The 26,792-nt window shown below is 52.2% G+C and overlaps 1 protein-coding gene across 7 annotated transcripts; it reads left to right on the top strand.

Moving 5' to 3' along the window:
* Nucleotides 1-39: 39 nt before the first annotated feature.
* On the top strand, nucleotides 40-26,638 carry DCAKD (dephospho-CoA kinase domain containing). Of its 7 annotated transcripts, XR_003515359.1 has the most exons (6): nucleotides 6,614-6,727; nucleotides 17,919-18,146; nucleotides 18,521-18,724; nucleotides 22,138-22,225; nucleotides 25,217-25,565; nucleotides 26,496-26,638. XR_003515359.1 is itself a non-coding variant. In XM_027568106.2 (5 exons), the coding sequence occupies exons 2-5, from the start codon at nucleotides 18,035-18,037 to the stop codon at nucleotides 25,506-25,508; spliced, it is 696 nt and encodes a 231-aa protein (XP_027423907.1). In that variant the 5' UTR covers nucleotides 40-235; the 3' UTR covers nucleotides 25,509-26,638. The 7 variants fall into 7 exon arrangements, 6 of the variants coding, with proteins under 6 accessions (XP_027423907.1, XP_027423905.1, XP_027423902.1 ...); XM_027568106.2 differs by lacking the exon at nucleotides 6,614-6,727 and adding an exon at nucleotides 40-235 and having other exon boundaries at nucleotides 18,035-18,146; nucleotides 25,217-26,638; XM_027568104.2 differs by lacking the exon at nucleotides 6,614-6,727 and adding an exon at nucleotides 40-235 and having other exon boundaries at nucleotides 17,923-18,146; nucleotides 25,217-26,638.
* The last annotated feature ends 154 nt before the right edge of the window (nucleotides 26,639-26,792 follow it).

Raw genomic sequence — 26,792 nt, 5'->3', positions numbered from 1 at the left:
CGGAAGTCCTGGGCGTTCAGCCGCATTTTGAGGCAAGAAGGGGCCCAAGGTTGGCGGGGCCGACGCTCCGCAACCGGGCGGCCGCGTGGCATGCTGGGAATTGTAGTTCGGTGCTTGCTTAGGGTTTCGGGATGAAGCGCCAAAATCCAAGGTTTGACCTCAGCCTGCCCTTGCCAGTGCCTCGGCCACAGGTGAGCCGTTATTGGCTACCGTTAAGGACCGTTACCATTACCGGGTAAGTAATGAGGCCTGAGGCCTGCGGGTGCTACCCACCAGGACCCCGAGTGCATCAGGCCTTTTTGGAGAGCCTTTGCTGTAAGAAGCCAGGTTGGCTCCTGGCCGCCTTTCCTGCCTGGGGACTCTAGGCGGCCCCGGGTCGTCGGGAGTTGGAGGCCTCTTGAGAGGCGGTGGGTTGTGGTGTGCAGAGGCACCGATCCTTAGCCGGGAGACCTGACTGCTCGGTCCGGCTTTGCCGCTTCTTGGTCTCCAGCTACAGGTCTCCACGAAACTCATACAGTGCACCTAGGATTCTCCACATCCGCTTTTTAAAAAGCACTTAAATGCCAGAGTCTGGGGTAAGGCTTTTCGTATATCTCATTTAATCCTCTCAACAAGCCGAGAAGATGCGTTGTATTATTATTTCCCTTTGGCACAGACTAAGAAACGTGGCCCAGATTGGGTGGTAAATCGGGCAGTCACAAAGCAAGTAAGTGGCAAAATCAGTGTACAAATTTGGATCTGTCGGCCCTTCGGCCCTCTGAGTTCTCTATCACTACAGAAGTCCCATTGTCTGCTTCATCTACCCAAGGAAATCAGTTATTAGAAAGTAATGGTGGCATCTTAACCTCATTTTAGCGTTGACTGAATGCTTCAGTCCCTTGGGTCTCACCCCTGTGTTTGAGTAATTGCACCTGAGGCATGAGGCCAGCGCCCGAAGACATGGTTCCCATTTCTAGAGATTTCCCATTCAGGTTGGACTGTGGGTGGTACGGCAAGGACATGTTCTTACCCTCAGAGAGTTCCATGGCCGAAAAAAGGAATGATCTTTGCCATTGGGAAACTCTCAACGTGGAAAGAGGGAGAAAGTGGGAAGAAACACTTCGCATCTGACTCAGGGAAACAAAACAAAAAAGAGCTAAATGTTGTCAATTAATTTTTCTCAGTGGCAAGCGCAGGAGTAAATATGATCTGAAACAGCAGATAACCCCCAATCATTTATATCTGATTTTAGAAGGGAAGGACACCCACTCAGATTGAGCACTGGTCACCCACATTCATCTCTCCAGGACCAAGAGTGCTGTCAATATGATGTCTTCTTTGCAGCTGCAGGCCAGAAGAAGATGTCAGAGATAATCAAAATAAAGCCTTACATGTGTTAGATGGATTTAATTTCTAAATGTTTCACTTGTTGTAGCTCATGTGACCTTGTAAAGTAGGTAGGGAAGGGGACTTGAAGATAATTGAGCTTGCAAAAAAACAAAACAAAACAAAACAAAACAAAAAAACACAAAGATACCTAGTAGCAGAACCAGAACCCACATCTGACATTCGAATTCCCAGCCCTGTATTTTCTTTTCTCCCAGAGGTTGAACAAAAGCTAATGAAACATGACCAGGGCAGAGTGATTATAGAGTCCACTGTGGAACCTGCCATTCTTGCAATTCAAAGCTTAGAAAGACACTGCCTTGTATTTTATTGCAAACTGAGCAGTTTTTGCTCAGTGGAGAGCCTTTCTGGGATGTAGACCGGCAATGTGACTGTCATGTCCAAGCTGAGAATGCAAGTACCAGTCCAAAGTTCTGGAATCCAGCACCTCTGAGAATTTCAGAGTTCAAAGGCACCTGAAAAGCACTTATTCCCCCCCTACCCCTTAGGCTCTTTCAAAAGGTAGAATGCTCACTTAGATTTTGTAGAATCCGTTATTTCTCTGTAATAAAATTTAAATGTTATGGTTTTAAAAAGAAATTGAGTATATGTGATACTTTTTAAAAATGACCACTGAAAACTGAATATTGCCACATGTGATTTTGGAATGTAAGTTTACCTTCAAGTTTATTGTCACATTGGGACAGAATAATCACCAAAAGCAGTACAGTGTAGGGTTTCCTAAATTGGGTCTGTGATAGTTTCTTGGGATTCCAAGAGTTCTCATATTTGTTCCTCCCCATCCCCCCACCCCGTAACAGAGAGCCTTCCACCTTCAGACAGTTCTCACTGGTTGAAGGTTGGCCAAGTTCTGCCTTAGGGAGTTACGTGGAAGCATATAATCCTGTGTCCCTCGATATAATTGTTACATATTCTTCAATTAATATCTGGTTCCCTAAAATTCTTTTTTCCAAGGTAGACATTCCCAGCTTCCTGAGTGCCTCATCACATTAAAATAGCAGGATTCTCCCATCTAGTTCTGGCTCTTTCTATCCTTCCCATTCTGGCTGAAGCGTTCTACAAAGGCAGTGAGGTACAGCAGAGCCCAAAGGGTGGCTGAGGAATGTGCCTGTGAAACTGCAGATTCTGGAGTTTACTTCTACTGTGGATACCTCTGTAACCCCTTCACAGTTATTACTGGAGACAGTAGAATATAGTGATTAAGAGAACACGCTTCAGAGTCTAACTCCCTGGGTTCTAAATTCTGGTTTTACCTCTGCCTGATGAGTGACCTTAGGCAAGTCACTTAACCTGTCTGAGCCTCAGTGTCCTTACTTAAAAAATGAGACAATGCAGGTAAAACAGTAAAGTGTCTGAGACAGTCAGTGCCTAATAAATTATTATTTCCCTTCCCAGGAAGTCAGCATTCCCTGTGATAATCAAAGAAAAACTTTCTCACGATGTCCATCACAGATCAAGGCCCTTGCTGTACTCCCAGCATGTCAGAGATCCATTTCTTCTAATGGGCCTAGGAAAGCATGAGCCAGGTTGTGGTTCATTTATTCAACACCTTGGAGCACTCACCACATGCCAGGCTCTATGGCAGGAACTAGAGAATGAGGGATAGAACAACACAGTTGTCCCCATGCTGGCTTCACTCTACACGTTGGTAGCTACACACACTGACCATTATGGTATACAGTGTGTGAGAGAGTGGGAACACCAGATGTAGCAGGACCCTGGAAGCACCCTTAGCCTGGGGAAAGAGGTTCTGGACAAAAAGATGGCTGAGCTGAGTTTTCAAAGGGGAACCAGACAAATGGGTGGGGGCTGGGGGAGTCCAGCTGCCTGAGAGTGGGGTGCTGTTGAGGTCCCGCAGCGAGAATTATATGAGCCTTTTGGAGGTTGAGACGAGAGAGGCAGGCAGGAGTCGACCAGGAGGGATATGGAGGCCATGCTGAGGGGGTTGGGCTTTATCCTGAAGACTACTGGAAGCTGCTGGAAAGGTTTTTAGCTGGGGAAAGAGATGACGAAATTCTTGTTGTTGAAAGATCATACTAGGCAGCAGCCTGGCTGTCCTAAGGAAGAGAGACTTTCTCCTCTGAAGAACAGGGGTAGTTTGCTCAGTTGTGAATAAGGGACAGGGAGATGGTCTTTGGCAGCTTCCTGTCTCCCCTGGAGCTCACTTTCAGGAAGGGTACCCTTCCTTCCTATGACAGCGCCTGACACATGGGTCTGGAACGCAGTGGGTCCAGCCTTCTGTGGCTTAAATCTGTGGAATTTAAGAGTGTGCCGGCCATTCCCTGCTAGAAGGCACTTACAGTAAAGTTGGGAAAACCAGGTGCAATTTGAAAAAATACACGGCCTGACTGGGTATGATTAAATGAGCTAGAGAGAGAAGCTAACTACAGTTCAGGGTGGGGCAGGGGGTGCAGATCTTTGGGGCAGCATTGTTAGAAAAGGCTTCCTGGGGGCGCCTGGGTGGCTCAGTCGTTAAGCGTCTGCCTTCGGCTCAGGTCATGATCCCGGGGTCCTGGGATCGAGCCCCACATCGGGCTCCCTGCTCCGCGGGAAGCCTGCTTCTCCCTCTCCCACTCCCCCTGCATGTGTTCCCTCTCTCGCTGTCTCTCTCTGTCAAATAAATAAAAAAAAAAAAAAAAAAAAAAAAGAAAGGGCTTCCTGAAGAAAGCAGACTTTGAACTTGGCCTTGGAGGCAACTTAAGTGCCGGATCCTCCATTATAATTTCTGGGGGCCATGTGGACCCACCCCTGAGCTGGAATCACAACTGCAATTTTACTTTTGTTTGTGTGGTTATACACTTTGCAACCATTTTCTCCCACAAGACCCTGTGTTCTGTGAAGGCAGAGAATATGTTGGATTTTCCTCACCTCTGTATCCTTTGGGCCAGCACAGAGTGGGCCCTCAATTAACATTTGTTGGATTACTTAATGTGTGAATGAATGAATGAATGAATGGTGAGAAAGAAGGGTTACAGGGAAAGGGCAGAGGCAGGAACACGCAGTATGGTGACCCATTGTGTTTGTATAGTGTTTATTGCTCACAAAATGTGCTAGCACACTGTTTCTTTGATCCCCACCATCAACTGTCTCTGACGCTGTGTAATGAGCAGGGCAGGTGTTGCTGCCCTTATTACAACGAGAACACAAGAAGTTCAATGATTAGTCTGAAGTTTCACTGCTACTTAATATGAATTCAGACTTGAACCTGGTGTCTTAACACAAAGTCTGGTGCAGTAACTAAATCACTTTCCTTCTTGGCTTTTCCCAAGGGAGAACATATGGTGAGACATATGGTGAGACACATGTCTAGCGGGGTGATTGGGGCCAGGTCACAGAAGGCCTTAAGTTTCAGAAGAAGTTTGGACTTTATCTTCCAGCTGGTGACAACCTATGGGAGGTTTTTTTTTTTTTTTTTGAGGCTGTTTAATAAAGGATAAATATTAATGGTATTTGTAAGGTATGGCATAAATTTAATTGCATATTAATATTTATCTAAAATAAACATACGGAAAGTAAATTTAATTTTAAGAACCAAGAGTCAAAGACCCAGGAGTCAAAGGAGTCATCTCTCTCGGACTTAGAGGGTTGTTCATCAAACAACTTGAAGCAGCACCGTATTCCATGTATCGTGCTTAATGCCAAGGACACAGGGGTGACTGAGATGCAGGTCACTGTCAGGATGAAATGAGACCGTGTAAGCAGCCAGAGCCAGTTTATTATTGCTATCCTGAGTAAAAGACGTTATGTGTTTGAGCCGAAAAAATCCTTGATGGCATCACCTCCAAACTGCCAAGGTAGAGCTTCAGTTCCAAGGACGTACCTGGGTCGAAGGCCCTGCAGCATCCTTCAGCCTTTCCTCTGGGATCATCCCAGCAGAGATGCAGAGCAGAGTTGCAGCTACTGTTGGTCCACCGGACCACAAAGACGCCTACTTAAAAGACAAGGCCCCTGCCTGTACACCAATGCTCACAATACCGTAAGGCAGTGTCTGGGAAAAGCAGGATCATCTGCAGGGGTTTCCTAACAATATACCCCAAGAAGAGCTTGATAATTTGAGAGAGGGGAAGGTATATTCCTCTCCCTGTCATTGCCATGGCAACCAGGGTTACTGATGGGAGTTGTGTATCCCTCTGATGTGTCAGGAGTAGGGAAAAGGTTGAGAACCACAAAGCTAGGTTATCTGTAAATTGTTTGATGCAAGAAGGAAACCGGGCCATTAGATCTGGCCTTATGGAATGGGAATTGGAATTGTTCTGCATGATCCCACAGATTAGAACTAGGGGAGATACTGTATTACCTAAGGAAAAACTTTCTTACTGTCAGGACTGGACTTCAAATTTGGACAGCATGAAGCTCTCTTGAAAAACAGTTCCCTGACATTGGGCATGGCCAAGATTAGACCCCAGAGGTGATGTAGAGGAGATTCAAACACTGGATTGGTGTTTGGACCAAAGGGGCCCTTTGATCATGAGATGCAAGCCTATTTATTGGGTGATAGCAGCCGGTGCTGTTGACATTAAGAGGAAAAGTTTCAGGGACTGGAGTGGTCAGAGAAAGATGTTGAAATATTTCATTCTTCAATGTATCAGATCCCTACTGTACTGGGCACTGTTCTAGGCACTGGGGATATTTGTGGTGAACATAGACAAGATTCCTACCTTAAAGGAAGCAGAAAGCAGAGGTCCAGTTTAGGGAAAGGAAGGTGGGTAATTAAGGACCACCTACTATATGTGAGACACCATTAGGTATTTTTATGTATTTCTAATGCTTCAACAAACAGCATAGTAGTGATTATCCCCACTTGAAGAGCGGAGACACGGTGAGGGGCTTAAGTGACTTGCTGGGCTTGCACGGACAGAACGAGCTCTACAGCCAGCTGACACTGTAAGACAGCAAACGGATTAACCTCTGAAAATCAGTTTCTTGTGTGAAATGGGGACAGTGGCAGTATCCACCTGTGAAAATTCAATGAGTGCTGCACTACAGAGTGCTCTTCGGACCTGGCGGGTTGGAGGCGCGCAGTTACGTGCCGTAGCTATTGCCAGGGGCTGCACACCTAGAGATGGCCAAGGCCTGAGCTTGAAGCTAGGACTTTCCGGGTCTTTTTTTTTTTTTTTCCCCTCGGCGTGGGAGGGCTCTGGCTCGGAGGGCGCAGCAAGCCCGCGGTGCCCACCATGCCCCGCGCGCTGGGACCGCGCGCCTTCCCCGCCCATCCTTTCCGCCGGCCGGACGTCCGGTCCGCGTGCGCGCGCTCGCGAGGCCCCGCCTGCCCGCCGGGAGCCAGTAAGCGCCGCTGAGATTGGGCGAGCGGCGGCGGCCCAGGCCGGGTCAGAGGCCTCGGGTACGTAGCGCGCCCCGCAGGCGGGCGGCAACGGCCGGACCCGGCGCGGGGGGGGGGGGGGGGGGGGGGGGGGGCGGCGCCCCGGGGCTGCTCTGTCCCAGGGGGCTGGGTCCCCGCCTGAGGCCCCGAGGCCCCGCGTCCCGGCGCCGGGCCCGGCTCTGGGCGCTTCGAACCCCGTCCGAGGCGCACCGGTTGTGCTGCGCGGTGGGGCGGGCAGTGCGCGCCTTGTTTTTTCAAACCTGGGCTACAATTTGTTGAGCACATACTGTGTAGCAGCCCCTTTGGCATCCATGGCCCATTGCCTTTACAGCAACCCTACTAAGCAGGTGTTATTTTCCTGTTATACAGCTGTGGAAACGGAGAGCGGTTTACAGCTAGAATTGTGGCAGAATGTGGTTTCAAACGCAGGTTCAGCCCAAAGTCCCAATGCTTCAGAACTTTGTGGTCAGGTCTATTTTATTTTTGTTTTTTGTTGTTTTTTTTTTAAAGGGAGAGAATTTTTTTTTTTTAAGATTTTATTTTTTTGACAGAGAGACAAAGCGAGAGGGGGAACACAAGCAGGGGGAGTGGGGGAGGGAGAAGCAGGTTTCTGCTGAGCTGGGAGCCCGATGCGGGGCTCGATCCCAACATCTGGGACCATGACCTGAGCTGAAGGCAGACGCTTAACTACTGAGCCACCCAGGCGCCCCTGACCTATTTTATTTTTGAATCCAGTGTCTGCCCTTTCCAGTCTTGTGAACTTGCGTGCCTTTCCGACTCCCAGTTTGCTCATGTGGAAAACGGGAATGATAACCTCTTAGGGTGGATTAAAACTGCTTCGCTGGGTACTGCTGTTTTGCTGAGTGATCATCTCAGACAAGGCTTTGCCTCCACTTTCCTTTTCCCCAGGAGGCTGGACTGGTTATAAAGTTTTAGGGAAGACCCCCGCCCCCCGCCCCCCACCAGGCCTGGGTGGCAGCATGAGATTCCCACTCATCCACTGGTAAAGAGGGCGGCCTGGCCCCATACTTTTCTTCCTTCCCGTTTCCCAAATGGAGACATCGGCACCTCTGTCCTTGAGTTTGCTTATGAAGTTTTATTTCTCCCTTAGTTATGGGAAAATTATCACCCAAATGAACCTTGACATTAAGTCCTAATTTTAAAGATGAGGAAACGGAAGCCTTTGAATAAAGGGTTTTTTTGGGGGGAGTTGGAGGGGGTGATAGCTGATTTTACCAGAATACATCAGATGGATTTGGCGGGGTGCCGACCTAGGTCTTGGGCAATGCTAGAGCTCTGATGGATAGAAAGTAGGCAGGCGGGTTGGGGTGGTTTTCTTTTCGCAGGGCCATAAATTCCCACAGATCCTCTTCTGTCTTGTGCAAGGTCTGAATCTGTCCTGAGTAATATGGTTAAAGGGTTCAGATCCTTTCTTGGTGCCTTGCCTTAGGAGAAAAGATTAGGGCTAGTAACTGAAGGCAAGCAAGCAGTGAAGTTTGGTTTGTTTTGAAAACTACCCACTGGCACGTTTTTAGATAGCTAAAAATTTTCTCTTGACGTTTTCAAAGGAGATGATTTCTGGTTAATTGTAAATATTAGACATTTTAAAAATGAAACTGTTAGGCATGTAAATCTGCAATGGAATCTCAATACCATAGTGATTTGATTTCCCTTATCCTTTGAAAAAAATAGACAAACCAGTTTAACGTTTGAAATTTTACATTGCTATTTTTCCTCCAACTTATATTTCTACCTAATTTCCTCCCCAGAATTTTCTTCTAGTATGATACATTTTATGCTTGAAAACCTTTGGTTTGTCATCCTACTTCTCTGCAACAAACAACAAAAAAGTTAAAACATTTTTGAAAATTGTCTTGGGGTTGTAATATTAAACTATTTTTCTTGGGTTGAGTTTTTATACTTGCAAAATGTACAATTGATCAAAACCTGGTTTTGATCAATTGTCAAACATAAGTTTTATTTGAAATGCTTCTCTTAATAAGCTAAGTGGAACTTTTTAAAGTTCCTCTGTGTGTATCGTGTATATTTGCTAGAATGAGCAGAACTTCTGTTTGTGGCCATAAGCACTGAAAAAGTTGGTTCATGTACATAAATACGTAGGACTTGAAGACATTTTGTTGTGGTAATATTACTCAGCTCTTTGAACACCCTCTGACTTATGGCCAAAAAAAATCACAGTGATCTGTCATTGAAATCAACTATTAATGACCTGCCAGCAGACAGTTCTTTTAGGTCCTCCTTGAACTTTATTGAAGGCAAAGATTTGGAAACCACCTGACTCAGCAGGAGCATTTGTTACGCAGTCACTGCAGGCAGGCACATCCTCAGCATGAATACTGTTGTTTCCAAGTGCCCCTTGGTGGTGCCAGGGGAATTTTGCACTAGGGACAGTGCACCTTAGTAAGATTTTGGCCTGGGTGGGTAGTTGTGCCTTTCTTTGAAACCTGGGAGATGGGGCAGGGTAAATGGAGACCTGGGAAAGGAGAGGATGCAGGCATGTTCCAAAGCTGGTCTGTTCCCATTGGTAGAGGCAGTGGGCATTGAGTGGGAAATGTATTCCTACTACACTGTGCCTTTGTGCCCCTTGGAAGATCTTCAAGTATGCCCCAGGTGTCCTGGAACTACCATGCAGAAATATCTAACTTCTTTCAACTTTCATTTCCTCACCTTTAGAATGGGCATAAACCAAAGAACTGACTTCACTGGGTGGTTGTTGTGATCAGATGGGATGAGGGATGTCCCTGGCACATAGTGCTCAAATGTGGGCAGCTACTCTTTTTTTTTTTTTTTTTAGATTTTATGTATTTATTCATGAGAGAGAGTGAGAGAGAGCGAGGGAGGGAAAAAGCAGAGGTGGAGCAGGAAGCCCTATGCAGGACTCGATCCCAGGACCCTGGGATCACGACCCGAGCCGAAGGCAGACACTTAACCGACTGAGCCACCCAGGCACCCCCACTCTTTTTTTTTTTTTTTAAGATTTTATTTATTTAGAAAGTGTGCAAGTGCACGTGCGAGTGGGGGTGCAGTGGGGAAGGGAGAGGAAGAGGGAAAGAGCCCCAAGCAGACTCTGTAGACTCAGCACTGAGCTGTAAGCACCCCCCCACACACACACACGGCTCCATCCCACGACCCTGAGACCATGGCCCCAGCTGAAACCAAGAGTCGGCTGGCCACTTAACCGACTGAGCCACCCAGGTGGGGCGGCTCCTCTTATATCCTGCCTGTTGGAAACCTCGCCTTCTCTGTCCCCGTTTCCTCATCTGTGAGTCCAAGATATTGTCAGCCCAGAAATGTAGGGATAGGAAGTGATGTGGAAAAGGTTTTGTTGTTTGCATGTTCTCTCTCTCTCTCTCTCAAATAAAATCTTTAAAAATAATAAAAAATAAAATAGTTAATGTTAAGTTCCTTCTTACCTATGAGCTGGACATTTTTCTGCGTGCTTTATGTATTCATTCAACAGATGTTTTTGAGGGCCTCCTACTTGTCAGGCCCTGTTTTCAGCACCTTGGATACAGTAGTGCTCAGATGCTGGGGAGAGGCAGATTACAACAGATGAACATGTGGATATGTAATACGTTGGTAGTGATAAGTTAGTAAGTGCTATGAAGAAAAGTGGAACCGTGAGGAGACTAGAGAGTGAAATGAGGGTGCTGTTTTATATATTCGGGACAGTCTCTGAAAGGGTGATGGTCAGGCAGAGGAGAGTGTAAGCCATGCAGCCCTCTGGGGGGAGAGCTTTCCATGTGGAAGGAACAGCATATCCACAGACCCAAGGTGGGAGCATGCTCGACATAGTCAAGGAGCAGCAAGGCGACCAGTGTGTCTGGAGGGCTGAGATCACGGGGGAGAGTGATAGGAGATGCTGGGAACAGAGATGGCTGCGTCCATCGTGAAGCCCCTGAAGGACCCTGTAAGGACTTGGCTCGTGCTCTACATGAGAGAGGAACCATTGGAGGATTTTGAGCAAAGGGATGAAATGACTGGACTTGCATTTTTAAGGGCTCACATTAGCTGCTATATCATGAGCAGACGGTTGGGGAGCAAAAGGCAGCAAGAAAATCGCTGAGGCGACTGCAGTAATCCAGGAGCAAGACAGTGGTAGAAGGACCCAGCAGTGTCCCCCTGGGTTGTGAAGGTAGCGCGGAGCACAGCCAGCAGGGGGCGCTAGTGGGCAGGATGAAGATTGTGCGCGAGGAGCCAGGAGGACACCAAAGTTTGTGGCCTGAGCAACTGAGAGGGTGGAGGATGCCCTTTGGGGAAGTGGGGTAGATTGCAATGACTGTGACATGTCACACACTGAGTTGGGGAAGAGGAGGTGGCCGTGACGTGTCACCTCATTCAATTCTTTTTTTTTTTTTTTAAGATTATTTATTTTGAGAGAGTGAGAATGAGAGAGAGAGAGTACGTGAGAGGGGGGAGGGCCAGAGGGAGAAGCAGGCTCCCTGCTGAGCGGGGAGCCCGATGCGGGACTCGATCCCGGGACTCCAGGATCATGACCTGAGCCGAAGGCAGTCGCCTAACCGACTGAGCCACCCAGGCGCCCCACCTCATTCAATTCTGACAAAACCCATGAGTCGTCGTTATTAATCACATTTTATACGCAAGGAACTAAGCCCACAATGCTGAAGTTGCCCAAGGCCACAGAGCTAGTTAAGGGACAGAGCTGAGATCCCATCTGAGGTCCCTGTGACTCTGAAGCCCCTGAGAGTTGGCATTCCCTGTGATCCTTCCTCTGGCTAAGCACCAGTATAGTATTTCAGTGCAAACAGCCTCCGCGGCCACCCATAAAAGCTCCCTGCACTGATGGGTTATGCTTGGAGAATGCTCGAGAAGAGTGACCTGTTCCCTCCCCTTCCCTTTGTATTGGCAGGGGAGAGGGGAGACAGGGACTTAACACCAGCACCTTCTCTTGGGGCTCCCTCCAGGTAATTGGCAGCTTGGAGGAGGTACTGACTTAATAGGCCTAGCAGATGACAACTTGGACTGAGGTTTAAACGGCAGCCTCTCCCCAATAATGAAAGATTTGGAGTGGGGAAACCATAGATAAAAATAGCACTTACTAGTTAACTGGAAAACAATATATTTTTTCAACCACTGGTTCCACGAGAAAATAATTGGGTCCCAAGGCAGGGAATGACTCGTTTTCATGAATGATTATATTGATCATTGGAGCAAAATGGATACATCCTCTTTGGAAAGAATTTGGAAGAAGTGTCTGGCAGGTCATGCATGCCTGGTGTGAAATCCTGGGAGGCTGCAGGAGGAGGAGGAAGGGAAGCTGCAAGCTAATGAGGGAGCCAGGTCCTGGCCCCCCCAGCACAGGCAGGTTGGGGCTGTTGATTGGGAGATGCAAAGCAACAGAACTTGCTTCCAAGTTGAGTCCTGAGCTCTCCCAAGGGAGGAAAGAAAGAGTGTCCATTCGGGTATCAGTTTCTTATTCTGCTTAACCCATGGGGTGTTTTGTTTGTTTCCCTTTTTTCCCCCAGGAGGGATATACTATCCTCAGGCAGCGTGTTCGCATGGAAAAGAGAGCAGGCTGGGAGGTTGGTTCCAGCCTCCTCCTTGCCACTGACAGGAGAATGTGACCCCAAGTATTTTCTCTCCCCTTCCCTAGTCATGGACTCATTCAGTTGTTCATTCTATAAAGAGCTTTCAAACACTTTCTCATAACTAATGGGGAGCATTGGTGAGTGCTTGGCATAAATGTATGCTAGGCACTTAGAATGAAACACTTTATATGTATGAACTCTTCTACCCTTCACAGTGACTCAGAGTAGGTGCCATTAGCTTCACAGATGAAGAAACCAAGTCAACAAAAGGTTAAGTAACTTGACCAGTAGCACTCACCTGGTACATGATGGATAGACATTGGGCACTAAGCTAGATGCCAGAGACAAAGGGTTGCAAATGACACAGCTCGTGGCCTCGTGGAGCTTATTTTATTTAACACGTCGAAAACAGTCAGGGAAGGAAAGAATGGCGCAGAGAGAGGCCAGGGACCTGATTTGAGTTGGGGGATGGACAGGGCTGCCCTGAGTGGAGCTGTGATGTGCCTTCTTGCTGCTTTCAGGCCCTCACTTAGACCTCCCTGGTCATGATTTAAGATGATGACCCCCAGGGCGCCGGGGTGGCTCAGTCAGTTAAGCGCCTGACTCTTTTTTTCAGCTCAGGTCATGATCTCGGGGCCATGAGATCAAGCCCTGCGTTGGGCTCTGCGCTCAGTGTGGAGTCTGCTTGAGATTCTCTGCCTCTCCCACTGCTCCTTCCCCCCCCCCCCCCGCTCATGCACATGCTCTAAGAAATAAATAAAATCTTAAAAAAAAGACATTGACCCCCATTGCTCTCGATATGCTCCCCACCTAACATCACCATACATATTGTGAGTTTATTGTTTCCACCCTCGCCCCACCCCCCTACCTCCCACAGTAGAGTGCAGGCTTTGCTTGGAGGGGGCAGGCACTCTTGTTTTGAGCAGGGCCTGGTGCCTGACTGGCTGAAGGAATGAATGCAGAATAAACCTAGGGGAGTTAGCTAGGAAGTGAGCGTGGTGGCAGGGGGAGCAGCGTAGTACATGGAGGCTCTGAGGTGGGAAAGAGCCTGAATATTCAGGGACAGAAAGCAGGCGTGCAAGGTTGGACCAGGTTCCTTGACTGGGGGGGTGGGGGGGCAGAGGGGTCGAAGGTGGGTAGGTTACATGGGGCCCAGAGGCTTCTGTGACAGGCTAGGAGGATAGGAGGAGAGGGAGGGAGGCAGTGAGGGTTTTAAGCAGGGGACTGACATGATCAGAAGTCCACTTGAAGCCCTGACCCTGGCCATTTTGGGAGAAGCCAGGCAGGGGCTGGAGGGTGGAGTCAAGGGGCCACTGGCCAGGTCTGGGTGCAGGGGATGGGACTTAGGTTTGTAGGGTGGGCCTAGTGGAGTCAGAGCTAGGACAGACAGCAAGGGGCAGCAGGGTTTTGTGTCTGGAGACCCATGGAGCCGCCTACTCTCATTTTTCCCTAAGAAACACCACCAGAAAAGATTCCAAGAGAGACTTTTTTTTAAAGATTAAAAGTAATCTCTACACCCAACGTGGGGCTCAAACTCACAACCCTGAGACCAAGAATTGCATGCTCCACTGACCAGTCCAGCCGGGCACCCCAAGACTGTTCTTCCTTGAGTGTTTTTTCTTCATCTTCTCTGGGCTGTTGGTGCCCAAGGCGTAAAAAATGAAAGGCAGTTTGGGGAAGCTCAACGAGAGGGACCCCCCCCCCCCAACCACCATTTACAGAGCACAGTGAAATTCGCTCCTCACTTCATGGACTGCAGACCCCACCTCTGTGACTCAGGTCCCAAGCCTTTTCTTTACACCCTGCTGTCTTTCCCCTGACAGGGAGAGTGAGGGAGAAGAAAGGATTTGGATGTGGCTCCCCTGGGATTGGAGGCCCGCCTTGGCTGATGCCGCCAGGCCTGGGATTATTTCCCGGAATCCAGCTTCCATTTCTCTTGTGCTGGGCATTTGCTTTTCTCTGTTACCATGGGACTCGGCGTCTCCTCCTCCTCCAGCCAAGCTGGCTCTGGGAACAGCTTTTAGTATTGAGGAGGAGGATTCCCGGGCCACCAGCAGTCTTGTCATTCATTGGTCTCCCAGGCGAACATCTCCGGACGGCTCTGCGAAGTGCCGCACTGCAAAAGGGAGGAAGAAAGCCCCAGTTAGCATCAGCCCCACGCTCACAGGTGTGGAGACTGAGGGTCAGACAGGGGCAGGCATTTGGGGGATCAGCTTTTTGTTATTTATGGAGCACTTGCCACCCTGAGCCAGGCTGGTGAGAATGCTCCCACTGTCACACAGTTTTATGGCAGAATGCAGAGAGACTGGGACCCAGGCTTCTTGACTTACAGTCTACAACCTTCCACTTTATTTTTATTACTTTTTTAAAGATTTTATTTCTTTATTTGACAGAGAGCGAGTACAAGCAGGGGGAGCAGCAGAAGCAGAGGGAGAAGCAGGCTCCCGGCCGAGCGGGGAGCCCGATGCGGGCCTCGATCCCAGGACCCTGGGATCATGACCTGAGCCGAAGGCAGACGCTCAGTGGACTAAGCCTCGCAGGCGCCCCTAACCTTCCATTTTAGCAGCGGTTTTGGTGCCACGCTGGCTGGGACAGTAGTATGGAGCCCGGGTCCTCTGGACCTTTCCTGACGTTTCATAGGGGATTCAGATCAGGGCCAGGTTTAGGAGTTGCTGTGAGGTGCCCACTGCCTGCACGCAAATGGCGGTGGGATGAGGGGAAACAAGGACTTCCGAGCCAGAGCAGCAGCGGGGTCAGGAGCACAGGTTACCCGAGGTGCTCACTGCTCCGTGGGTCTCCCTGGGAAGGAGCTGCCAGACAGGTCTAGGTGAGTCTTAGGGGCAGTTGGAACCTCAGCCGTCTTTGCCTCCTTGCTAAGCCTACAGGGGACATGGGCTCTGGCTCACTGCAGCTGCCCCCCTGGGCAGGTCCGTGAGCAGGCCTGGGAGTGGGTCCGTGCGAGCGTGCACACACCCCGGCCCAGGGTGAATAGCGTGTCATTACTCTGGCTCACCTGTGGCTGCTCTGTTCTTGGCTGCTTTCACGTGTTACTGTCTCTCCGTCCAGTTTTCCTGAGGGGCGGGACCTACGTTTTCCTTTGGTTACCCGAGAGGTCCCCGATGCGGCGCTGCAAGGCACAGAGGGGCTCAGTCCTCGGTTAGCGGAGGAATGAGTTGCGGACGGCTTGTTGGATGGGAACAGCTGTTATTTGTCCAGCCCCTTTCAGCCAGGGGCCCCCCACGGCCTCCCAGAGCATGTCCTCCTCCACCCCCTCGGCCTCCCTGACAGAAGCCAAGCAGCTGTTGGTCTGTTTCCACAGATGGTTGACCGAAGCACAGAGAACGGTAGACATTCATTAAGTTACCCCAAGAGTCTGGGGCAGAGCTGAGCCTGGAATTGACATCTGTGCTCTGGTTGTTGTCCGTAAGACCTCACCCCCTGTTCTGCAGAGGGCAAACACCAATATGATCCATCTAGAAATCATTTTTCTTTGGCTCGGAATTGATTTGCCTATAGCCACATTCACCGTCCTTATTCTCTCTTAGTCTAAGGATAAATTAATTTTTCATTCCCTGAGTATGTTAAGGCAGGAGTCTAGAGTCAGAGGTGGGAGCCCTGAATTCACGTCAGGCTCCAGTAATAGCTGTGGCCACGGGTACGTCCCTTCCTCTCTGGTCCTTAATCTGCTCACTGTCAATGAAGAGTTAAAGTCGATTCCAAGCCTGTGACTCAGCAGAGCTGCGCCATCGCCATCGCTAGAAATTCCCATTTGGCGTGTCCCGGGAGGGGTCCTGGTCCTGTGAACGGGCAGGAGCTGAGGTCACATGCTCTGCTGGGGCCCCGTCAGCCAAGTCTGGCGAAGTTGGGTGCCCAGGTGATAGTGGCTTGTTTTCAACAGCCAGGGGCCAGGGCCCGGGGCAGAATTGGCCCTTGCCCCTTCGGTCCACCACCGCCTCTTCTCAGGTTCCACTCCCATTCTTCCAGATCGGTCTTCTGCAGAGGAGAGGCAAGCTCACGGCTTTGGGGGGGGCGACAGGACAGAGCTGGGATTACAATGCTGTTGCTGGATTTTCCATCTCAAAGCTTCAGCTGAGTGAACAACAGATCTTTTTTGACAACTGAACCTTACCCTCAAGTCCTCTCTGTGTCAACTGGAGGGAGACCACCGGGGGGCGACTCCAGGCTCACAGAGATTGAGGGGAAATGCTTTGCAAATGGTTTAATAATTGAGTTAGGCCTCTCCATTTGGATGACGACTCTGGTGGGTATTCTCCTCTGTCCTCCCCTGGCTGCCCTGGGAGAACGAGCCTGGGCAGATTTAAACTTCTGGATTGGTCCTCCCCACCACCCACATTCGAGCAGCTGCCTCCCCCTGTCACTCGGTGTGTCCTCAGGGGAAGCAAACTCATTTCTGTATAAGCTCAAGCAAAGTGTAATTAGGACAGTAAATCTGCCGTTTTCCAAAAAAAAAAAAAAAAAGTCCCATGACAGATTTCAAGGTGCTAGAGAAGTGATTTGATGCTGAGGGAGGGATGGGAGAGACCTGGTCGTCAGTGTAATTTCTTCCAGCCTGGGAGCAAAGTCCGAGACATGGTAACCCTGTTTACTCCAGAAAATGCAACACGACTCGAAACAAGTCTTTTGTGAGATGGTCGGAGGCTGTGAGAACGGGGACCCAACCTCACGATCGCCTGTTTTAGTCTCCCGGCCTGGCGGTGTGACTTCAGCACCCGCCTTCCAACCCACGTCTCCGTCCTCACTTCCTCTCCTGGGCACTCCCCGTGGAAAAGGCAGTGTCCCGAGGGCTTCCGATGCGTTTTCTCATTCGGTCTGCAAACAGCCTTAGAAGATAGGTTCCGTCAGCCCCCTTTTACGGATGAGAACACCAAGGTCCCGAGGGACAGGCGACTTGTCCAGGGTCACACAGCATCGTGCATAGAGAAACGGGGTCTGCAGAGGCCCCTGCTCCTCAGTCTGAGCGAGCCGCACACCCCTGCACCAGCCCAGCGTTCCCTCCCACAGCCTGTCCTCCTTCCCTCACGTTCCTCCCCGGCAGGATCCACACTCCTCTAAACCTCAGGCCTCCTGGCCCCCGAGCCACCGCTTCCTCTGGGCTCCCCATCTGGGCCTCTTCTGCTTGAGGAGGGAGGATTCTTCCCGGTCTAGGCGAGCCACCCAGACAGTGCTGGTGCTGGGGGCAGTGGGCAGGCAAGACATTCTTCCCCATGAGCCTCAGTGTCCCCAGACTATAGAGTGGGGGCTCTGTGGGCATCTGGAAAGTGCCTTGGATTCACCACAGAGGGACAGGTGTCCCCTTCCTATGCGAAATTTGCCTGCAGCGGGGTACTGCTCTTCCAGAAAGCACTCTGCTTAACAGCACCTGACCTTGTTCTGCTTACTCAGCAGTTTGATTGCTAAATTTGTACTATGTTGGTTTGCCTTGTTTATGAATGTTTTCTAAAGACTACTGGAGGCCCGTCCGGAAAGAGTTTTCTATCTTAGGCTGGATCCAGAGTTCCCCAAGCTCAGAACTCCACTCTGCCTGGGCAGGCCGCATCTTCCCTTCCATTCCTTCGCCTCCCCCCACCCGCCCGACCCTGGGTCTTCAGGCCCAACACTCATCAGGCCTGCTGTCATCCCAGGCAGGTCCTTCTGGCATTCCTGGGGCGGGCCATCCCAACCAGCCACGCGTGCCCTACTCCAGTGATTCCTCGGCTCCTGGTTCAGCATTCTCACTGGCCTCCTCTTTCCTGGGAAGATGTTCCTGGTGGGCCTCACAGGGGGCATTGCCTCGGGCAAGAGCTCGGTGATCCAGGTGTTCCAGCAGCTGGGCTGTGCGGTGATTGATGTTGACGTCATCGCCCGCCACGGTGAGTTAGGGCGGGGCAGGTGATGGGACTGCGCAGCAGCTCCCCTGTACCCCTTTCTGCCATTGTGTCTCACCTTATTCTGAGTCCTTTCAAGGCCTCGGAGGAGGGGAAGGCTTTCCCGTCGGCCCTGGTCTGATTTCTTGCTCCCTGCCCCCCCCCTTCTCATCCCTCTCCTTCACCTCACCCTGTGACCCATTCAAGGGGTTCCAAGCGCTCTGCTCTTTTCTTCAGCTGCCTTCCCTCCTCATGTGGTTTTTGCTCCAACGGAAAGAGGCACCCGTGGGTTCCCCCATCATTTTGCCTCTAGTCACTTGGGGGCCTCTGGCTGGCCTGGAGGCTCTAGAGAGTGACCCAGCCCCCTCCTCATGCCACAGTTGTCCAGCCTGGATACCCTGCCCACCGGCGCATCGTGGAGGCCTTTGGCACTGAGGTTTTGCTGGAGAATGGTGACATCAATCGCAAGGTCCTGGGGGACCTGATCTTTAACCAGCCTGACCGGCGGCATCTGCTCAACACCATCACCCACCCTGAGATCCGCAAGGAAATGATGAAGGAGACCTTCAAGTATTTCCTCCGAGGTAAGACCCAGGACCTGGGACAGGGGTGAGGCAGAGCCCTCTTCTTCCAAGGCCGGGGCCCTCCTCCTCTGCAGAAAGGTTAGCCAGGGAGAAGGGGAGCTGGCTGGCCCAGCTGTGGAGTTCACACTGTTCTTTGCACACCCCCACGCAGAGCCTCGTGGCAGCCCCAGAGGAAAGGTGCACATGTCCCTCAGCATTTAAAGAGGTTGACAATTGAGTGAGAAGAGACACTTGAGGCTTTTGAGCCACGATCCCCAGGAAGTAAGTTGATTTTTCTAGCAGGGTTGGGAGTAGTAACAGCTGACAAATAGTGGAGTCTGGAGACCTGAGTTTCAGTCCTGGCCTTACAGCTTCTAGCTGCATGACTTTGTCAAGCGAGCCAGCCCCTCTGCATAGTGAGGCTAATAATGCCAACCTCGAGAAGCTATTCGGGGGACTGGGTCCACATCAGTGACTGTGGATCACCACGTGGTATAAACCATGGTCGAGTCAGATTTGGTGCTGGTCGGGCTAACTGGAAAGTAAGCTTGCAGACTGGGCACTGGGGAGGACCCAGAATGGCCAGGGCAGGTGCGGGGCAGGGGCAGGGAGAGGAGTCCTTACGTGGAGGATAGTCCTTTGGGGCAAGGGCTCAGTGGAGAGAGTTAGCCTGGCGTGTGCCGGCTGAAAGAAGGGACAGGGAAAAGCCGGGGTCTCTGCTCAGTTGGCAAGAACCTTCTGGAGGTTGGCAGCCTTTCCCAAGCTATAGCCCCAGCGCCAGCCCTGTTCTTAGGACGCTTTTGGGCCGGGGTGACCTGAGCAGGTGCAGGAGGGGGTCAGCCACCAGAGTGGAGAAGCAGAGGGCAGTGGCTTCAGACCAGGCGGGAGGCTGGCCTGGGGGCCCTGCAGATCTTCCCGCCAGCCTCAGGCATATGTGGCCACCAGCCCGGGCATCAGAATGGAAAGCCTGGCTGCTTGTCTCCCCATCATCAGTCACCATGCTGAGACTTTGTTCCTGGAGGGCATGGGGGAGCCTTCTAGGTTTTCTCGTGGCTTTTGCACTGTGATCCTGGCCTTATTTTATCCTCTCATGCATCAAGTTCTCACGTGGAGTGGGGAGCCTCTCCCCACCCCATCTTCCTCTGCCCTGCACCTTCCTTCAGAAGGAGAGGACTTGACAGCCGTCCACGGTGTTGACCTCCCCCCTCCCCCCCTTTCCCCTGCTCTGGCCAGGGAGAGGGGGGGCTCCAGGCATCCTTCCTGCTGGGCCAGCTTGTGCTGCACCTTAGGACCTTGCTGCAGACCTCCCTCCCTCTCTCCTCCCTCAAGGAGAGTCTCTGGACTCTTTCTGCCTTTGTCCTGCCTCCCGTGTCTGTGTGACGACCCCCTCCTGGCCCCCACCCAGGAGCGAAGCCTTCTGTCTTTCAGTCCTGCCCTTTTGCGTTCGCTCCCTGGCCAGTTGCAAGTACATCTGCAGGGCTTTGAGGCGGCGGCGGCTCTCCCCTTCTGAAATTAAGCAGCAGATAATGTCACCCGCTCCAAAGTTCTCCTGCTGTGTCATCCACCCAGCCTCCCTTCTCCCCAGCCACCACCACTTAAATAAAAGCCAGAAAGCTCTTTTCAGCTCGATAAGGTGAAAAATGGGAACGACAGCTGTGGCTTCCACAGTCCCAGTTTTTCCCTGATGAGTATAACAAATACAACTGTCAAAGTCGGTACAATCAAACGTCAGATAAGATCACCAGCTGTTGGGGAAGTCTCTGTGTAGGCAGACGGATGTCTTAATAGAGTCCAGATAGTTTGCAGAGCTTATCAAGCAGGAGGGATGTGACAGCTGAATAGCCCTTTGCCGGTGAACCGAAGAGCTGGCCACGAGCTCCCGAGAGGGGCCGACGAGAAAGGACAGTGTCGGGGCAGGGACGGGTGGGGGTGGAGCAGGAACGGGAGATAAGAGGCCCAGAGAGGGTCTGGTCTTGGCTTCTGTTCTGAGCTGGGAGGCGAGCAGGGGACCTGGAACTGTGGGTCCCCCCCTTCTTCCAGGGAACGGTAGTAATAATAACCCTCATTTACGGAGCACTTGGGAGTGTCTGGGGGAGGCGCTGGGAGTGGTTTACGAGCCTTCGCTCGTTTGATCCTTACCATCTTCCTGGGAGGGAGGTAGCCTTCGCTCACAGATGAGGTTTGTTCGGGGGCCCAAAGTCACATGGTGGGAAAGTGGGGGGGCCTCAAACCCAGGCGTGTCATCACAGCCCATTCTCCTAACCCCCTCGTTCAGCTGAAGGATTTTCTGGGGCTTCCCGAGCAGCAGATCCTGGGGAACGGGAACCACAGTGGCTCGGGTCGCCTGCCCTGTACCCTGTGCATGTGTCTGGCTCTGTGGTGGGAAGTGTTTGCGGTGGGATACCATTCAAGCGAGGCAGGCATCTCTGGGTGGAGGCGGTGCCCATCCCTTTCCCTCATGGCTCTGGGACCCCTGCCAGCTTTTTACACCTACACAAGAGATCCTGGCCCAAAGAGAACTAGGAGTGCGGAGCCCGCGGTATTTGGGGGTGGGCAGCCCCGGGACACCCCCGTCACCGTGGGTGAGGGTTCCGCCCTTGACTGGCCTTGGCTTGTATTGGAAGGGCCAGCCAGTGCCTTTTACCACACTGGAGTGACATATTTTCTTAGTCATAACCACCCACCACCTCCAGAGCAGCCCCTGCAGTCCTTGGCTGGAGGCCTGCCTCCAATGCAGAGAAGCCACCTCTTTCCTTCCGGGGCTCCTGCCGCCGCCCCCTGTATGAGTCTCTCGTGAAGAGTTGGTAGCGATGGCCATGGAGGACTCTTCTCCAGCAGGGAGCCACACTCTTGTTTTTGTTTTTTAGGGTTTTTTGGAGCCAGGATAAATGAAGGAGGGCAGAAAGGGCCCAGTTCCTCCTGGAAACTTCCCAGTCTCCTCCAACTCTGTGTCATTTCCTTGCTCGTGAATAACAACCCTTTAGGTTCAAGATCAAGGTGAACTCAACCCTTGGTGCCTGCTCTGCTCACCTCACCAGCTTCGCCTCCCATTGCGCGAGGCCTCCACAGCCAGAGCAGTAGAACCTCGCTGCTCCTGATGCTTTGCTGTCCCCCATTCCTGGAACCCCCACCTCCAGACCCTCATGTTCAAGTATCAGAAGCCCTACCTGCATTTCAAGGCCAGTACAAATGCCATCCCTCCTGCAAGGCCTTCCCTGATCATCTTCGGCAGAAGTGACTCTCTGCGGCATTCTGTTTTGAATGGTATTGGAGCCGGCTAGCGTTGAGGTTATGCCTATCCTCGCAGGATATCCCTTTGCTAGGGAGTTCTCGATGGTAGGGGCCAATGGCTCCAACTCTGTCCCCTAGCCGGACACACAGTGCTTAGTGTTTGCTTGCAGAATTGAACCATGGGCTTCCCGTCGTCTTCGCAGGATACCGCTATGTGATCCTGGACATCCCCCTGCTGTTTGAGACCAAGAAGCTGCTCAAGTACATGAAGCACACGGTGGTGGTGTACTGGTGAGTGTGTGTCATGGCCAGGCCTGACCAAGGCTGGAAACGTGGGCCCCCGGAGTAAAGCAGGTACCTGAGATATGGCCCACATCGCTTTGCCCTTTCCCCACGGGGTGACCAGGAGGCCCTGGGGGTTTGGGTGGCTGTGTCCAAAACCTATAGGAACGACTTCTGTGCCTGACCCAGACGTGCCCCAAGTAGTTGTGGGACGCGAAGGCCCCCAGGCATCTCTAGTTGCTTGGGAGGGGCTCCCCCTGCTGGCAATTGGGGGCACTTCAGCCCAGATGCCCCTGAGCTACCATGTTGTTAATCACGGGAGCCTTTTCCCTCCTTAAGCACTTCTCACCTTGCCAGACAGCTCCCACATTTATTATTACTTCACTCAATTTACCTTTCAGCATGAGGTGTTTAGGGCAGGAGCTGATCCTTCTGAATTACAGAAGAGAAACTCGAGGGGGGAGTTACTTGAGGGGGTGTCCAGGGTCCCCACTCCCACCCCCTGCAGCACCTAAGAATAGACAGTTGCCAGGAGGGAACTGTCAGAGTCCAACTAAGGAGGGAGCTTTGTTCTCAGAATCCCTCAGGACACAACACAAACCAGAATCCAGGTTTGGCAAACAGAGCCAGATCAAACTGTCAGAGAAAATGAGTCCCAGTCCCAGTGGGGGGAGAGAGTAGATGAGGCTGCAGGGTGTCTCTGCCTCCCAGAAACTTCCTGGATGCCACCCACAAGTACAGCAGACAGACACAGAGGTGGGCACTTGGCTGTGTGGGTATTTTGGGCACAGGCTGGCTCTCCAGAGACTGGTGCGTGGGAGGCTCCTAGCACCGCCGGAGGTGGGGCCTGGAGTGCTCATGCCCTAAGCTGCACCCTGCCCACCCTTCCCACCGAGGGCTGCCCTGGAAAGCCCAGTGTGAATCTGGTGAGCCTCCTGGAGGGACTCAGGTGCCCTCATACCTGCCCCCTCTGGCCCGTGTCTCCCATGGAAACCGTCAGCCTCTCTGGCTTCTGTACTCCCTGTCCGTGAAAGGCTATCAGCAGAGGCCAAGCACACTCCATGAAGACTTTGCCTTGGAGTCTTCATACAATTGGAACTTTGCACCAAAGGATCAGAAAAGGGGTTGAGGGGGAATCCTCTAGCAGAGGTGAGAACACTGGTTGTATCTGCAGTCCCAGATGACCCAGATGACCCCACACCTGCCCTGCCTTGCTGCATTTTCCTTCCGGCTTGGTCTGTTCACTAAGAGCAGAGAGCACTGTGGCTCCTGGCAAGTATGCTGGGTTCCATAAATGGGGCCTGTTCTGCAGGAGACCCTCCAGGCCCGCTCACCAACCGCAGGAGCCTTTACCGGCATCCCGGGTGCTGTTCACGCCCCGCTTTCAGGCTCGAGAGAGAGGCCAGAGACGTGTGAATGCGTGATTATTTGCTTTTCATAAAACGGATCTACACTGGACAAAACTAAAGATCCCCTCATGGATTCCTTTAACTATCAGACTATCCCTGGTGCATTTGAAATAATACGGGGCATTTACCAAAGTGTGATTATACCAAAATGGGATTATTCACATTTTTGAGAAATTTGCCAGTTGCAGAGTAAGTGTTTGGGTAAAAGTCCTATTCCCATAAATAGCATCAGTCCTTGAACATATGGGACTCTCTCTGGGCCCCAGAAAGGGCTGTGAGGGAGCTCTGCCTTCACATTCCAGGAAGCTCTGTGGCCTAGGCCACACGTTCTGAAGGCTGTGCCCTCACAGGTGGCTCTAAGCCACCTCCGTTCACTCAGATCTCCCTAGCCCCAGATTCACAGCATCCCTAAGCTTCAGTCCTTGTTCTTAGCCAGGCAGGGATTGGCCCCGTAACCTTGACAGGACGCTGTCCCCGTAACAAAGGAAATGAGAAGTCAACTTACTTTTCAAACGCCGGTATAGACGCCATCCTTCTACAAAGTCTTCTCTGACTGGCCAGCCAGAAATGATTTTCTGGAGCATTCTGTTCTGAACGGCATTAGAATTGACCAGTGTTCAGGTTGTGTCTGTCCTTGGAAGGTGTGTCTTCACACCCCAGGAGGCCCTCTGGTCTAGGCCACACCATCTTGTAGAGCTGGGAGAGCTCAGGCCTAGTGGCAAAGCAGACAGCCCCCAGATGGCAGAGCCCGCTGCCTCTCACTCCCCCTGAGGGGCTCGGGTAGCCACAGAGCTAGAGAGAGGTTAGAGATGACTGACTCCCTTCCAGAGGACAGCCTGGCAGCCTGCGCAGCCGAAGACAAGACAGTAAGTTTCCTGAGGAAGGACCTAGGTGGTAATATCAGAGTGGGCGAAAGACCTATTCTTTGGATTTCCTTTGGAGTCGGCAGACTGGGTGGTGTTTAGCTTACTGTGACGCTTTGTCCTGTCCCAAGGACCAGATCCAGCTCCCTGGCTCCAAGGGCAAGCACCTTGGGGCTGGCCGGTCCCTCCGTGTCTGTGGCATCTCGAAGGGCAGCCGCTGTCTTGGCTGTCAGTGTCCAGGGCGGGAGTGGGAAGGCAAGGAGAAGGGTGTGTGTGGTGGGTCAGGAAGCTGTTTTGGCCCAAGCCCCAGGGGAGCTATAGGAAGCAGCTGGTTTGCAGGCACAGGCCTTCCAGTAAAGGTCACCCATCCAGGGACTCAGGATGTAGCTGATGCCAGATGACCAGATCTTCCCAGCTTATAACTGGGAAGTCGCAGGCCTAGTGGCAAGGCAGAGAGACCTCAGAGGGCAGAGAACAGTGGCTGCAACCCCCCCTCCCCCCCGCTCCCGTTGATGCTGAGGGACTTCCGGAGCTCATGGTGCTACTAGGGTCCCCACAAAGCGTGCGATGAGGTGGGAGTAGCCTCCCTCCCTGGCCGTGGCCCCGAAGGAGATGTGGAAGAAGGGACTACCCGCCCACCCCCCCCCACCCCCAACCCTGCCATGACTTGCCCGTGGGAGGGAGGCCGGGGCCTGCGGTGCCTGAGCAGCCTCCCGGCCCGTCCGCAGTGACCGAGACACACAGCTGGCACGGCTGATGCAGCGGAACAGCCTGAACCGGGAGGACGCAGAGGCCCGGATCGAGGCCCAGCTGCCCCTGAAGGACAAGGCCCGCATGGCCCGCCATGTCCTAGACAACTCAGGGGAGTGGAGCAGCACCAGACGCCAGGTCATCCTCCTGCACGCCGAGCTGGAGCGCTCCCTGGAGTACCTGCCCCTGAGGCTCGGGGTCCTGACAGGTCTAGTGGGCCTTGCCAGCCTCCTCTACCTGCTCACCCACTACCTCCTGCCCTCCCCCTAGCCGGGCACTCCCGACGCGTGCAGCGCCAGGCCTTGGTCTCCTCAGAGGCTGAAGCAGGTAACAAATGCTTCCTGTTTCCTCCCAAGCCCATCAACACACACACACACACACACACACACACACACACACACACACTCTCTCTCTCTCTCTCTCTCTCTCTCTCTCTCTCTCTCTCTCTCTCTCTGACTCTGGGCTGAGCCCGGCACTGCCCCCCTGCTCCCCCAACCCTTTGGAGTGCATCCTGTCTGAGGCAGGGAAACCGCCTGTCAGTAAATACTCCTCCCCACCTTCCGAGGGCCCCTCCATCTGGACCCACCCACAGAATGGTGCCCGTGATGCGGCATGAAAGCCATGGTGGGAAACTGTTGTAAACTTCTTGGGGGTGCAGGCCAGGGACACAGTCTCTGTGTCCATCGACAGTGTTTAAAACTGGGAGTTTCCCTGGGCTTGAACCCTCTCCAGGCACATGCCCCATCATGACCAAAACCTGCATCCTGGACCAGGGAAATGATTGTGGACCAAGGGCTGCCACCTTCGGACAGGATTCTCCCCTAGGTTGAAGCCCTTGGCCAGGATGCAGTGAGGACTCCCTTGTTGGTAATGCTGTGGCGGGGCCTCGTGTGGGATGACCCACTGCCCCACCTTGGAGTCGGCAGACTGGGTGGTGTTTAGCTTACTGTGATGCTTTTTTAGCTTACTGAAATGCCACCTTGGCATTTCTCCGGCATTCCCCGTACCCACTCCCCACCTGCCACCAGGCCGCCTCCCACTCCGTGTCTTCCTTGCCCTGAACTCTTAGTAGGTCCACACGCATGAGGCTCTTTCCTGCCTCTGTGCCTTCGCCATGCTGTTCCCTCACCTAGAATACCTTTTATTTCTCTATAGCTGGATAACTACCGAGCACCATCTGGAACCCCAGGCTGGGTCGGGTGCTCTGGGATAGCCCCCTGCCCATCCCACCCTACCATGTTTTACTTTAATCCACAGAATTGTAATCAGCCAAAAGCTGGCTGGTCTCTTCTACTAGACTGTAAGCCTTTCGAGGGCTGGGACTGCGTCTTGTTTATCTCCATGTTCCTGGTGCAGAGCCTGACTCGCCATTGGTGCTTAATAAAATAAGGTGTGTTGATCTGAAATGCCCCGCACTGCCATTTCTCCCCTAGCACCGTGGACTGACTGAGGTTCCCAGACTTGGCCGATGCCATTTGGGGTTACACTTGGCCTCCTCCCACACTGAGGCCCAGGTCCCTCGCTTCCCCAGGCCCCAGAGGTTCAGTAGCCCTC

This window comes from Zalophus californianus, chromosome 16 (genome assembly GCF_009762305.2).
Source record: "Zalophus californianus isolate mZalCal1 chromosome 16, mZalCal1.pri.v2, whole genome shotgun sequence".
NCBI classification, from domain to species: domain Eukaryota; kingdom Metazoa; phylum Chordata; class Mammalia; order Carnivora; family Otariidae; genus Zalophus; species Zalophus californianus.
This window is presented reverse-complemented; position numbering and strand designations above follow the sequence as displayed.

Excerpts from the sequence above, each read along its gene's own strand:
- DCAKD (XM_027568106.2), top strand. The coding sequence starts at position 18,035 with ATGTTCCTGGTGGGCCTCACAGGGGGCATTGCCTCGGGCAAGAGCTCG. Across the intron at positions 18,725-22,137 it reads CTTCAAGTATTTCCTCCGAG|GATACCGCTATGTGATCCTG; the intron begins GTAAGACCCAGG and ends TCGTCTTCGCAG. Across the intron at positions 22,226-25,216 it reads CACACGGTGGTGGTGTACTG|TGACCGAGACACACAGCTGG; the intron begins GTGAGTGTGTGT and ends GCCCGTCCGCAG.